Source organism: Otolemur garnettii, unplaced genomic scaffold, assembly GCF_000181295.1.
Source record: "Otolemur garnettii isolate 467f Iridium unplaced genomic scaffold, OtoGar3 scaffold00094, whole genome shotgun sequence".
NCBI lineage: Eukaryota > Metazoa > Chordata > Mammalia > Primates > Galagidae > Otolemur > Otolemur garnettii.
In genome coordinates, this window is record NW_003852489.1 from 2,526,061 (window position 1) to 2,541,061 (window position 15,001).

The 15,001-nt window shown below is 52.8% G+C and overlaps 1 protein-coding gene across 1 annotated transcript; it reads right to left on the reverse strand.

Annotated features, from left to right (window-relative positions):
• Positions 1-924: 924 nt before the first annotated feature.
• Positions 925-11,062, reverse strand: MPO (myeloperoxidase). The gene is made up of 12 exons (XM_003795642.2): positions 10,972-11,062; positions 10,733-10,826; positions 10,216-10,391; positions 9,892-10,015; positions 9,650-9,779; positions 9,358-9,564; positions 8,186-8,504; positions 5,707-5,867; positions 4,321-4,576; positions 3,692-3,862; positions 2,623-2,860; positions 925-1,924 (listed from the first exon to the last, which is right to left on the reverse strand). The coding sequence occupies exons 1-12, from the start codon at positions 11,045-11,047 to the stop codon at positions 1,720-1,722; spliced, it is 2,157 nt and encodes a 718-aa protein (XP_003795690.1). The 5' UTR covers positions 11,048-11,062; the 3' UTR covers positions 925-1,719.
• Between the last annotated feature and the right edge of the window lie 3,939 nt (positions 11,063-15,001).

Here is a 15,001-nt window from a genome sequence, read left to right on the forward strand (position 1 = left end):
ACAGCTTGAGGCTCTGTCTCAAAAAAAAAAAAAAAAAAAAATGACCCTCCCAATAAGGTCAGCCTAGTCAAGGCCTCAGATCCCTTAACCAGTGGGGTAGGGTGGGAAACACTTAGCCATCCCGACCTGGGCTGCAGCCCTGGCTCTGGCACCCACTTCTTTGAGGCCCTGGATGAGCGCCTTTGCCTCCCTGCCCTTGGCAGTGAAATGGGGACCATAGCATCCATCTTGATGCTCACCCAGGGAGGCCCTGAGGCCTCATGGGGCCCCCAGGAGTTCACTAGAACCCATTATCCTGCACACTTTTTAGCTCCCAGTTGGGGTGCCCCCTCCCCATAGGTGGAAAAAATGAAGGGAGGCAGGTGGGGGCGTCCACCAGTCAGATGTAGTGTCAAGCTCCTGGCAGGACTACTAAGGAAATGCAGCCCTCCCCTCCCACAGTGCTGGCCCTGAACTCTGGGCCCAGCCATCTGTTGTCCCTGCTCAGGGGGGCTGGCCATGTGGAGCCAGGAGTGAGAAAGGCCTCTGTACCCCTGTGCCAGGCTGCAAGATGCAGGGGTACCCTCTCATTGCAGAGGGAGCTGCCTTCCTACCAGGCCTCTGTTCTTTCTCCCCTCCCCCCCCCTCCAGCATGCTGTCCTCCACAGAGGGAGCAGGCAGTAAATGTTTGCCAGAACAATGAATGAACACGAGGGCTCAGTGACCACAGTCCCCTGCAGGGTCAGGGAGAAGGGTCTGTTCAGCATGCCCTGGCCCCCAGGCTCCCAAGAGCCAACTACCCCCTATGTGTGGATCAGCCAAAGGAAGACTCCTGGAGTCCTCAGCCCAGTTCAGAAGCACAAGGCCACACTGGCTCAGGGTTAGAGCCCAGTGAGAGCCCCTTACTGAGACAGACACGACAGAGCACAGACCCCCCATCCGAGGTATTTTATTACCCATAAACATCAGGGGCAAACAAATGGTACAGAAAGGCCCCTGGGCCCAGTTCCTCTTTGGGGGGACTCTTAGGAATAAGCAAGAAAGCAGAGTAAGGAAGAAAGAGGGAAGCCGTGACCCGGGCTGTGACTCAGTCACATAGCCTAGCAGCTAGTGGTTCATCTCCCAGGGTCACTGGTTCACCTCTGCAAACCAGGGCACAGTCCAGGCTTAAGCTTCTTGAGGGCACAAGTGGCATCTGGTATCTTTCTTGCTTCTGAAACTTTCCCATGCCAAGCACAGTGTCCTGCATGGGATAGGTGTGTGATAAATGAAGATCTAGAGGATGCAAACAGGCCTCTGAGGAGCTCTCACAGCCATGATTTCCCAGGAAGAAAACGCATGCTTGGTAAGGTCAAGTAATTTGCCCAAGGTCACATAGCTGGTAGACCTCAGAGCCAGGATGTGCCCCCAGTCTGGCTCCTGAGCTGTGCTCCTGACCCATCTGCTCTGCTGCCTGTCTGTCACATACTTAGTATTCTCAAAAACAGTAAACACACACTCACATAAATGACACACACACAGAGCACATAAGACACTGCCTGTGTTCACAGGCATATGAAATGCCAATTTATAGACACTGTGCACAAGCGCATGCACACACACACACAGAGGAATGAATGTCTAGCCACTCCCTTTCTCAGCTGACAGCAGAGCAGGATGGGCTCACCCAGAGAAAGGAGATCTCTGTGGTTTCAACAGGAGCCCCCTCACTACTTCGTCCCCTGATCCAGCTCCTAACCCCTAGGCATCCCTCCAGGCAGCCAGGTCAAGCACAGGAAGTGTGCTACAGTTGACAAAGTCCCGGGGAAACGAGTTGGACATGAAGATGTTGTTCTTGGACACAGTGGCGATGCCTGTGTTGTCGCAGATGATGCGGGGCAAGGAGATGTTGGCCAGGGCTTGCTGCTGCTGCGTGCTGAACACGCCCTTGTTCTCCCACCAAAACCTGCACGGGGAACACCATGGACACTGTGCCTGCAGCTCCCTGGATGCGCGAGGACCATGGCAGCCACCGCCCAGCAGGACAGGAGAACCCCAGGTCCTCGGGCAGCCCAGGGCTTTCAAGCTGATGGTCCCCCTCTCCCAGAGCAGAGTAGAGCATGGTTGCCCAGTTGCCTCTCCCTCGCTCCAGCCCTGTGCCTGCAGAGCCCTGCCAGTGCTGTGGGGGGGAGTCCCCCCCAACTCATGAAACCCTGGGCCCTGGCCCAGGGCTGTATCCACAGGGGTGGCTTATAATTTGTCCATCCAGAGAGGGGCACCTATTGCTAATTTTCCCAAAGGTGCACACAGGCTAGGAAAGATGTCAGGATTATGATGAAATGGCACTAAGGAAAGTCATGGGAAAGCTAAGATGGGACTGTTCAGTGGTGACTGTGACTACACAGTAAAACCCAAAGGAACAAGTAGTTAAGAGTGCCATTTTTTTTTTTCTATCTTCCTTCCTTCACAGCCAGGGGTCCAGGTCACTCCTTGGTATACCCCCAATAAGTTCAGGGCACATTAGGGATGACCTGGAGGGTCCCTGGAGCCCACTGAAAAATCACTGACTCCTTCCAGCTCTTCATTTGACAGGAGGAAATTGGGGCCTTGAAAGGGTTCACGATAGGCTCCCGCCCCCCAGAAGGCCTGAACCACCCCCCTCACCTATCGCCATCCCGGAGCTTTCTGAATTGGGTGCCAATGAGGCAGGCGAGGAGGGGGCCCACACGGCCACCAGGTTTCAAGGGCTCAGCCACACCGCCCATCCAGATGTCAATATTGTTGGGTGTGCCGTACTGTGCCATCAGCTTCCTTGCCAAGTCTAAGTTCCTCAGCACCGTGCCCAGCTCACCCACCGTGCTAGGCTGCGTTAGTCCACAGAAGCGCCTCCAGGCGTTGTACCCTGCAGGGGGAGGGGGTGGGTGGTTGTGGGTGGGACCCTGTGCTGCAAGGTGGAGAGGTCACTGAGACAGCAAGGGATGTTCACATCTGTGCCGTCAGCCCAGAATACCCACCTCTCCAACATGCCAACGTCATAGAAGGGAGGATGTCTCCCTAGGGAACCCTGAACTTTCGAACCCGCTCTGTCTTTCCCTTACAGTCCCACCGTAAGACAAACCCTAAATTGCCAGAACTCCCGCCAGGTCCAAGAACAGGAACATTTCATTGTCCCCCTCTGGAGCAACCCAATGTGTCTCTCTGATCCAAGAGGGGTGAAATGTGTCTAGAAGCCTCAGCCACACCCAGCACTCTGTGATACAGGCACAGGTGTTAGGGTTGGGCTGATCTAGGGTCAAATTCTAGCTTTGTCTCTGGCTAGAGGACCTGGCCAGTTTCTGAGTCTTTCCAAGCCTGAGTTTCCTCCTCAGTAAAATGGACACAATAATAAACCTCAGAGTTCATGTACAATGAAGCACAGTGAAATGGCTATGAAGACCAATCTTCAGACTGTGGGTCATTGTTATTATTATGGTAACCTGCATATGAGGGCTACAGCATGAAGATGAGGCTGAGAGGAGCTGAAAATTTGCCTCACAAGTGCAAAGAAAGATAGAGGCCTGACCTTAGACTACTTCCAGAGAGCAAAGCATGGGGTGGGGGAGAGCTGGGGGCAGCTTGGAGCACTGGAGAGGGCAGGGGCCCTAGAGTGGGGAGAGGAGCTACCGGCTACCTGGGAGGGTAAGGGGCAAGGGATAGCATGGGGGTGGCAGGCGAAATTCCTGTAGCCCCTCACCTGGGAGGCCGTGGTCCCGGCTTCGCTGCATGTTCAGAGCTGGCAGGTCCAGCCCGATCCTCATGACCTGCTCAAACAATCGCTCTCGGATCTCATCGACCACAATTTGGTTCTGCCGATTCAATTTGGCAGGAGTGGCCATGAGGCCCCGGAGGATGGGGTCAATGCCACCTGGGAACGAGAGGAGCAGAATGGGAGCAGGATCTGGCTCAGTATGAAAGCTCAGACTAGAATCAGGAAGGAGTCCAGATGGGGTCAAGGGATTGGAGAAGAGGGCTGGGCACAAGCCACACCTGGTGCCAAGGTGGCCTCAGTGAGCTGGCCTCTACCAGTCACTATATGACCCCAGGGGCACATAGGTCTCAGGGGATTATGCCAGGTTAGGAGGCTCCTAGTCCCTGACCTCTTGGGTCACAGAGAGTCACAACACATAAGAAGGAGCCAGCTCCCTCTAAGAGCGATCTCTACCCCACTTTATTATCAGACCCAGGAACAGAGTCAGACCATCTCCTCAAAGATGGAAGGAAAGCAGCTTTCATACCACCCTAGCTCCTCTCACTGCAGCCAACGCCACCCCCAGCCCATTCTCAGCTGCCAGCCCACTCTCTCCTGGCCCAGGTCCCACTCACCTTCCAGCACTACTCTCCAGCTGGCAAAAAAGACCTTGCTGAGTGGGACGCGGGGGTTGGGCCCCATGGGCTGGTACCGATTATCCAGGCGGAACATGAAGGGTTGGATGAGAGTGTGGCCATAGCGGAAGGCGTTGGTGAAGACATTGGCAATGCGTGGGTCTACTGAGTCATTGTAGCCACGATACTTGGGCAGGTACTTCCTCATGGCCTCTGGCCCCAACACCAGGGGCAGGTAGTCCCGGTAAGTGATGATCTAAAGAAAAGTCACCTGGAATGGCCTCTCCACTCATTCCTCCCTGCAGTCTCCACCTGCTTCTGGCTTGAGGGATCCCTCCTGTCCTCCATCTGTGATCAAGAAATCACTTCCCACAACTTTGGATCTGGGCCTAACTGTGGTACTGAGGGGCATGAACACAGCTCTCTGCTTGCTGGCTAGGGGATCTCAGACCATTAATAACCTCACCAAGCCCAAGTTCTTCAAATGTAAATTAAGGATAATTATATTGCCCTCTTTCTTAGAGAATTAAATAACAAAGCACTTCATTAGTCATTATGATACCTCCCTCGCCCTGGAGTTATTGATGTCTCCTTGAGAGCAAAAGAAATTGAAATTATTCACAGTGCCCACCCACAGCCTGGCCCATGGTAGGGCTCAGAATAGGTTTGTGGAAGGAGGCTTGGCGAAGCAGGAAGGAAGGAATGAAGAACCACTCCAGCGTAATTGCCACCATGAAAAGGAAAGATGTGGAACAGTCTCACTCTAGATTCTAGACTCCAGAATCTCCTCTGAAGCTTAAGTGAATCTCACTTGAGTGCTTAGTGCAAATCAAAAACTCATCCTCAGCACCTGCAACTTCCTACCCCTCCAGAATCCAAGGGTGCGTGTTTATGTGTAGGCGTCTGTATTCAAATCTCGGGGAGAAGATGTGGGCCCTGAGGCATCTGAAATTGGGAGAAAGAACCAAGAACACTGTCCCAGGGATAAATGAGGCTGAGGGGTTTGGGTGTGTTCCAACATCACAAGGAAGAAGTGAGTGGGTAAAGGACCCAAGAATGACAATGAGGAGGGGAAGGAGACACACTTCCCCCAGCTACTATGTGTCAGGCACTAGAACACCTGTTCAACCCTCTGCCACCATTCCTGGACCCACGGGAAAAAGACACAGAGGAGCAAGGCTCGAAAGAAGGGGAGGGAAGGGAAGGAGCCTTTGTCAAGCCCCTAATGTCTGCTAGGTGTTTTCCTGTGTGTCCTTTCATCCTTACAGGATTGGGAGTGAAGAAACCAAGGTTCAGAGGGGTTAATAACTTGCTCAAGGTCACACAGCTAGGATATTGCAGATGCATGCAAGATCCCAAGTCAGCCCAATGCTCAGGACATCCTACCTGGACCATGGCCCCCACGATCTTCCGGGCTTCCTGGTAGAGCTTCTCTCCATCCCAGCGGGGGTTCAGGCGCTTGAGCTGTGTGGCCAGTCGATTGTGCTCCCGCAGAAAGAGGGTATGCATGGAGGTGAGCTCGGGCATCTCACTGGAGCGGGTGTCCCCTTAGGAAGACAAAAGCCACCGTCGTTCCTAAGAGCTCCATCCCAGAAAACATTTATTCCACTGACACACCCTCACCAGCCGAGGGCCAAAATGTCTCCCACTTGCCCCTCCTCTCCATCCATCTTTTCACACCATGCTCAATTTATGCTCCTGTAGGAGGCCTGCCCTGATGCTCCAGTCTGCCAGAACAGCTTCTTCCTCTGCTTAGGGGGCACTGCTGGTCATTCAATAGGTATCAGAGCTGACACACGACTTGCTACCTTCCCATACCTGAAACTGAGCCCATGGCCTTTTTGTATTTGACACTCTCTCCCAAGATACATATAGACACATGGGGCTTAACAGAGGGATGCCTGGTACAAAGTGTGAGATTTATGAACACTGCCTGGCTAACTGATTCTTTTGATTCAGGGAAGGCCAAAAAGTAGCATGTGTGTTGGCACCGCCTATCTCCATGCCTGTGTCAGAAGCACTTCATGATCACAACACTCTTTCCTGCTAAAACTCGATGCAACCTCAGAATCCTTCTCAACACAGGACTCCAGAAAACTGCCACCGTTTGAATAGAGTTATCAGCCCATCCTTACTACATGCCAGTGGTGGGGCTTATTCCACAGAAGGGGTCTCAGGCCCAGGATGTGCATAGTCTACACCTGAGACTCTGTTCAAGAAAGCTAAGCAAGATCCCTGATTCCTCTAACCCTCCCCCAACCCTTCTCTGGAGGGACCAGAGAGGTAGGGTCAGGGCCATTTCAGCAGGACACTAGGTTCAGTCCCTGCCAAGTCTAGAAGCTGGTAGAAATTCTCTGAGAGCAGCTTCTCCATCCATGAGCCTGGAACATGGGGTTCATTAAAGCCAGGCTGGAGGTGGCTGTGCCTGGCTGGGGGATGTTGTCCTTACCCAACTAGCCCAGAAGAGGCCAGGCTCCTTCCCCAGGAAGTCCACAATGGCACTGACCTTGATTCTCCTCCCAGGGGGAGACCTATTGAACTCTTCCACCTGAGATCGGTGCTGACTGGGACAATTGATTTGGACCTCTTGAACTGGGTCAATCACCTGAGGACTACCCAAAGTAGTACCCTGGGTGTGTGGTTGTGGGAAGGTTTGATTTTCCTTTTCCAGTTGTTGCCCGTTGTGGGGCTAGGTGACTTAATTGCTGGTATTTCTCCACAGCTGAGGCTTCAACGCAGAGTAACTGATTACTAAGGTAGGACAGAGACCAGCTGAAAACAAGACAGAGCCTCCCAGGGGCCGAGCCAGGGAGAGACCCACAGGAGCTACAGGGGCAGAGGTGGGGGCAGAGGAGGCCAGAAGAAATGGCCTCAGGCCCACTAATGGGTTTATGCTAAAACACACAGGAGACTAGATATGGTGGTGGCTCATGCCTGTGAGCCTAGCACTCTGGGAGGCCGAGGTGGGAGGATTGCTTGAGGCCAGGAGTTCAAGACCAGCCTGATCAAGAGCAAGACCCCGTCTTTACAAAAAATAGAAAAATTAATTGGGTGTGGTGGTGTGCATCTGTAAGTCCCAGATATTCTGGAGGCTGAAGCAGAAGAAACGCTTAAGCCCAGGAGTTTGAGGTTGCGGTGAGCTCTGATGATACCATCACACTCTAGCTTGGGTGACAGGGCAAAACTCAGTCTAAAAAACAAAAGGAAAAGAAAACCTAGAAAATTTCTGGCCACAGCTACCATCACTGCCCCAGCCATCTCCAAAATTGTCAGTATTTATGAGGAGCAATCAAGATGGGAAGGAAGTGATATCCTGGAGCAGTACTGTCCAATAGAACCTTCTGAGGTGATGGAAATGTTCAACATCTGTGCTGCCCGACAGGCGAGCCACTAGCCATGTGAAGTATGGCTGGTGCAGCTGAGAAACCGGGCTTATTTGATTTATAATAAAATTAAAATAGCTGCATGTGGCTAGTGGCTACCCCACTGGACAGTGTGAGCTCTAGAGGGTGAGGGCACAACAGTACTCTCTGTCCCTTTAGCGCTGTGTCCCCAAGGACTCAACTTTCCTCTCCTCCAGAGTTCACAGGGAGAAAGAGGGACAGAGAAAGTGATGGACCTACGGACAGAGGCTCCTCAGCCATCCTGTGTCTCCATCTTCAGTTTGGGGTTGGGGAGGGTTGTTTGGGTTTTTTTGCTTTTCTGGCTCCATCCAACTTGTTACCAAGGCAACCAGATTACTATCATGAAGTTGGTGAGGACAGTCTCTCTAAAAACAAACCCACAAGCTGCTCACAAACAGGCCTTACTGGCTCCAGCAGGGAATACCGCCTGTGCCAGGCCAGGTCCCCAGCCCAGAGCTGACCTGCCAGGAAGCAGGGGATGCGCACAGAGCGGTTGGTGAGGAGACAGGGGTCATCGTGCAGAGTGTCGAAGGGCAGCAGGGCCCGGCCGTTGTCTTGGTAGTCGGTGTTGACGGCCAGCAGCCCTAGCTGGTTGGTGGTGTTACGCAGCTTCATGGCCAAGGGGTCCTCGCTGCCGTACACCATGCTGGCGTCCAGGAAGGCGGTGAGCGCGTTGATCTGGTTGCGGATGGTAATGTTGCTCTCAGTGCAGGCCGGGCAGGAGCGGAAGAAGGGGATGCAGTCTTGTTGGTTCTTGATGCGAGGGTCATTGGGTGGGATCTGAGGCATGGAGAGAGGCCAGGTCAGCTCACTGAGGACAGAGGCAGTGGGCATAGGTGGCTCTCCCTCTCCCTCAGGACCTCTGGTCCCATCAACCTCTGAGGTTCAGGGTTGATGACCAGGAACAGGGAATGTGGGGAGCCCCCGACGCCACTGCCCTCCTCCTTGCTGAACCGGCTCCTGTCTCTCTTCTAGGTCTGTTCCTTCCTCCCTCCCCTCCTCTCTAGAGTGGTCTCTAGACTCTCACTCTATCTCCTTCTTCCTTCCCCCCCCCCCCGTCTCTGTCCCTTTCCTGTCCCTCGCTCTGGCCTTGACATTGTCCTGTCGTTCCTGCCCTCTCTCTCAGACTGTCTCCTTTCTCTCCTTCTCCCTACTCAGTACCTGCCTCAACCCTCGCCCTCCCCCAGCCCACTCTCAGCCCTACTCCCAGCTCCCGCCTAGACCCCAGCTCTCTGCTATGCAATGTGGGTGTGGGGAAAGGCCCCTCAAAGGAGTACCAGCCACCTATTCAAGAAAGTTTGAGGGACACTGGGAAGATGCTCCCCCCCAGAATTCTCTATCAGCCTAACAAAGAGCTAGTAATCCCGCCAACAGGATCCTTTGGTGGGGGGTGGGGAGAAATTAGCATCGCTCTCTTCCCAGCCTGGGAGAGGCAACAGATGAGTGGGATGCCCAGCCTGACTGCCGCTGGGATCCTGGCACCAGGAACCAGACAGCACAGAGCGGGGCAGGCATTGCCTCTGGTCACACCAGGGCTGTGGAAGGAGACCTGGGCACAAGAGGGAGTTGGGCACTTTCAGGAACAAGATCCTCACTCCCCACCGCAGGCGGGTGGGCAGGAAGAAGGGAGCACCTTGAGCGGGAAGCAAGGCGGCTGCTGCAGGCAGCTGGTCTCACAGTTGAGGCCAGTGAGGAAGGAGACCCGGGCGGCTGGCTCCGGGGTGAAGTCGAGGTCGTGGTCGATCAGCTGGCCCCACTGCATGAACAAGAGCGAGCGCTCCTGGTCCGGGGTCAGCTGCTCCGTGGGGAAGCGCACGATCTCATTGGAGACCGCACGAGCCTACAGGACAGGGGACGTCAGGGGCTTCTGGGACCCGAACGCAGCGTGGGGCCTGGCCTCGCCCCCTCTGCCTGCCGGCGCTCACCAGGGGCACCGGGAAGCCGGCGCGCTTGACCCCCGGGGTCCAGCCAAAGGGCAGAGAGAAGCCGTCCTCATACTCCGCCGGCAGCCAGCGCGCAAAGGCGCGGTTGGAGGCCCCCAGCGTCTGGCTGCGCCTGCAGGGGAGGACAGGGCGCTGACGCGAGGTGGCGCCACAGGCCCGACGTGGGCCCCGGGGACCCGGACGCCTCCCTGAGCCCGGCTCAGGACCACACCCGCCCGCTGCACCTGTTATTGCACCGCCCAGTGATGGTGCGGTACTTGTCCTGCTCTGGGCACGTCACGGCCACATCCTGGTAGGCGCAGCCGCTTGACTTCGACAGCAGAGTCAGCTGCGCCGGCGTCAGCACATCTGTGAGAAGAGAGGATGTGGGAGCTTCAGCAACCTGAGATTGAAAAGACCCTGAGAGGGGCTGGACACCGGAGGGGATTCTGGGATGCCCCCTGAGACTCCATGAAGGGAGAAGTTGAGGGGATCACCAGGAGGTGGCTGGAGTCTCTAGGAGGGGTCACTAGCGGAGCGAGGACCTGGGGTGAGATGGACAACAGTACCGGTAACATTGAAGGGCCCTGGCCACAGGGACCGCAGCTTCACCTCCAGCAGGCCTAGAGCCACATGCAGGTAGTCAGCAGACCTCACGGCAGTCCTGGTGGCAGCCACAGGCTGCTTGAAGTAGGACAGGAGTTCCATGGGGCTGGCTGAGCCACTGCGAAGCCGCTGCTTGATGCTGCTTGGAGAAAGGAGGTGTGAGGGGCCCAGAAGGGTGCACAGACACTCAGCAGAGCCCCAGCCCAGGGACTGACGCCAAAATGATATAGACAAAGCCACGATGGGAAGAAAATTTCTTTTTTTATATATTTTTCTGTGGACCTGGGTGTCTAGACAGAGGTAAAACCATGGGAAGAATGGTTTTGAAGATCTTATATCCAGAGACACAGGACAGACAGAGGGTTCTCCATGAGCCCCCATAGACCCCCCCCCCGCCACACCACCTATAAACTCCCACTGCTCCTTCTCTGAAAGGCCAGGGACAGCCTTGCCCAGAGCTGCACAGTGCCGGCACCACACCTTTCCCTCCGCTCCTTGTAGGCCTTGTCCACCAGCCTCTTGGCCTCCTTCATGCAGGTCAGCACCACCGAGGTCTCCACCTCCCCTGGGATAGCTGTCCAGAGCAGGGGTCACAAAGTCAGAAAGGGCCCAAAGCCCTCATCAGGCCCCAGAGCCAGGGAGCCTGCACTGAGAAAAGGGTCCCTGGGACTCAGAACCATCCCAACACACCACGTTTCCCTCCCCCTTTTGAATGTTACCTGGAGCAGCACCCTCAGAGGGCTGGGACATGGCCAGAATGGCCAGGAGCCCTGCTAGGGCTGAGAGAAGCTTCATCTCTGCAACGAGACCCCCCCAGTCCACCAAGTGCCTTGAGCCCACAGTGCACCTGGAATAACCCACCACCCTCTCCTGCTGGGCCCCTCACTCCCCCCTTCATATCCCAGCCCTACCTCCGTGGGCCCTGTTCATGGACAAAGCCAGACCTCCTTGAGGGAAGGGTCCATAGCAACCCCGTACCTTTCCTAGCTACAGCCACACCCAGCCCCCAAGGACCCAACTCTAAAACTCACCTGACATTGACTGCTTCTCCTAGCTGAATCTGGGCTTTTATGTCCTCTAAGTTGGGGGTGGGGCAGGACAGAGGAGGGCCTATCCCTGTAGACTGAACTATGTCTCCACCCCCCACTGGGGTTGGGGGACACATGGAGGGGCTCCTGAAATGGGTGCAAGTGGTAGGAAAGGAGGAACCCCAGCCTTTGAACTTAGCACTCCCGCTCTGTGGTTTCTCAGCTCCCTGTTGTGTGCCTAGACCAGTGCTGTCTCCAAGGGATACACACAGCTAATCCCTCTGAATTTCTGGTTAAAATGAGTGTCCAGGGCTCCTTTTAAAGGAACAAAAGTCAGGAACCAGTAGCCTAAGGAGTTATGGAGAATAGAATAGCCCCAAGTAAAAAGGGAGAGGAGTGATGATGTCCCAATTGGCCTAAGAGGCCGTCCCCCACTCCAGCAGTGACCTGTGTTCTAAATTACCCCTGGTGGGCAGCCCCTGGTTCTTAGTGGGGCTAAGAGGACAGGAAATCTGGCTAGAGACCGTTGGGCTTCACAGGAAGGAGGACCCTGGGGGTATGGGCTCAGGACCAAGATAACTTCCTCTATTCCTCCTTCCTCCTCTTCCTTCTTGGCTTGGGGGGGGGAGGTTGTCTCAAAACCATCCCCTGACCCCAAAATCTGCTCCTGGATTTCAGTAACCAGGAGAGAGCAGAGCTGGTTGTGGTTAGTAGTCAGTTGGGTGATATAGCTCAAAGCCTCTCTGGGACAAGATCAGTGCAGTTGGGAGGATTTGGGTTAATGATTCAGGATCATTCTGAAATAGAAGAGGGGAAAGCTTCACCCTTGGGAAAGGCTGGCAGAAGGGCTTCCATTCTCACATAAGAAAAGTACATTTCACTTATGACTGTGTCCATCCTCCTGCTTGGGCCCTGGTCAGGGTGAGTACATGCCAGCCATGGCACCTAGGTCCTGTTTGGGTCTAGCCCCACCTACCTTCAGCCACCTTCCTGCCATTCACTTTCATCTTCTATGCCCAGACCACATTTCTGCCAAGAAATAAAGAAGAAAAACACATCCAGAACACCTTCCCCACGTACTCAGGGAGCCATCATTTGCTGGGCAGCAGAACCCAGAGGCCAGTGAGAGAGGAGGCCATTCTTCCTTCCAGCCTTGATCTACCAGTATGTGAACTTGGTCAAGTGGATCTTTGTAAATCAGGTTCTAGAATTTTATAGGTTTTTGGAAATACTTTTTTAATCCTATAAGCAATATATTTTCATTGATGAGAACTAAGAGAACCCAAACAGGCAAAAATAAATCAAAATTACTTATAATCAGGTAAGACTGTGGGAAATTTTTTTTCTTTCAAAATTTATCATTGTCTTTCATATAAATAACCAGAAAGAGAATAATTTCCCACAATCCCACCACTCATCAATACCCCATAGTTTGACATCCTATATGCATATATAATACATTTTTTTAAAACACGCTAAGAACAACTTTAAATACTGTTTTATAAGCTACTTTTAGTTTTTAACAATTTTATCCTGGACATCTCTCTATGTCAATAAATAGAGTTTTACTTGATTTTTATGTCTGCATAATGTTTTGTATACATATTTTATATAATTTATTAACTAGTTCTCTCTTGGTAGACACTTGAGTTGTTTCAAATTTTCATTATTATAAAAAGTACTAGGATGAACATCTATGGAGTTAAATGTCACATCTTTAGTTATTTCCTTAGGCAAGAAATTTTAAAAGTAAACCTGCTGTGTATTTGGGTATGAACTTTTAAGGCTTTTTAATATTTAATATTTATAGTTCAATGGCCTGTGAAGATTGTACTTCATCTGTCCCTGAACGAGAGCACCCGTTCCCCATCACGCCCATCAACCCTGAGCGTTAGTACCTTTTTACTCTTTTAGGAGAATTGTCAAGACTCATGAGGGAAGAGGCATTTAAGCCTCTCTCAGCAGAGATGAGAAAGAGGGAGCCCAGGGAAGGAGACCACGTTGCTAAGGGCAACAGTGTAGTACAACTTGGACTAAGCTCAATGTCAGGTCTCTTGACCTAATCAGTGCTTTTAACCCACTTGCCTCTGCACACTATTCCTGATCTTGCCTTTAATCATTTATTCAACAGGTATCAATCAAGCTCTGGTCAGGTACTGTGTTGGGCATCCTCCATTGAACAACATATAGGCCTTGTCGTCAAGACGCTCACAAAGAAGGCAGAACAGTGGCACCCCAAGAGCTGTGCCATGTTCTTCATGAGTATCGAAGAGCAGAAGTTGGATCACCTGGGAGTAGGGGAGCAAGGAAGGCTTTCTTGAGGAGCTGATGCTTGAGACCATCTTAAAGAATGTTTGAAGTTGACCGAATGGACACTGGGGAGGAAGAGCATTCTGGACCCAGAGAATGACCCAGCAAAGGCCTTGATGCAGTGAGCCTCACTCAGACAGTTCTAACACAGGGGTGGGAGCTAGGGAGGTGGGAGGGAGGCCGAGCAGACTGGCAGAGGCCCAGGATGTAGCACTCTTGCTGACCTACCTTGACATTCTTGTCCTGAAGCCCTAGCGAGCCAGGAAGTCTCAGAAGCAGGGAAATGCACGGTCCCAGTTAGGGCAGCAGTGTGGGGAGCACTGGAGGGGCAGGCCCAGACACTGAGGGCTGGGCAGGCAGCATCACAGTGATTCACGCCTGTCAGGAGGCCTGCTCTGCTTTCTCACAGGCAGCAATGGGGCAAGGAACGGTTGAAAAGCTAAAGCATTTTCAAAGAAGGAGGTTAAAATTCCCTTAGGTCTCTACTCTCATGCAAGTGAGAAAATTCTCCTGATGCAGAATCCCCAAACCCTGACTGAGGCTGAGGGCTGAGTCTGTGGGCCTGCAAGTGAGTGCAGGGGCTGGGGATGCTGGGTGAGTTTACAATGTTTGCAACCATTAACAAAGACCCAAATGGCGTCACCACAAAGCTGTCAGCCGCCTCTGCTTGTACCTTTACTGGTCCCTCATCTAGGCCCCATTTGTCTGGCCCTGGTGTGTTTGAGGCTTCTCAGCATGCAGAGTAACCAGAAGGAGACTATGGGGGAGGAGGGAGATATTCCAAACAAGCCTTGTCTCCATAAAATACCTTCCAGCTCCTCTTCCCGGGGGTGGCCTCTGGAGGGCACTGCTGGAACTGCTACATGTCAAAACTATAGTCATTTGCAGGTAACACCCCTACATACACACGCCACCCTCTCTCCTACCCACTCAGATTTACCAAACATCACCCCCAGGGTAAAGCCTAACTGCTTGTGGGATAACTGCTTGTGCCCCTCTGGCACTACTTGCAAAACAGCTTGTTCTTTCCTAATTGTTCAGGAAACAATTCAGTTGGGGGGATTACAGCCAGATTTCCTGTGGAAGGGGGGTGGAGAGAAGGAGGCACCCCAAAAGGTTATGGAAGCTAGGAAGGTGCAGGGGCCGTAAGTGCTCAGACATGCAATTACACCCAGTTCACGGATCTCCTTTAACATTTTTAAAATTAATTTTGAATTCTATCGGTAATACTTGGATATCTTTTGAATAAAATTTCAACTTCTTGACCAGGTTAAAGCTCCTTTAGATTAAGTTATTGCATCATCCCCAATTGCAGTCCCCATCCTCCACTCTATAGACATAAACGCTGTTATCATTTTCATGTTTGTGCTTCCAAACCTTTTATATTTTATTTATTTATTTATTTATTTAT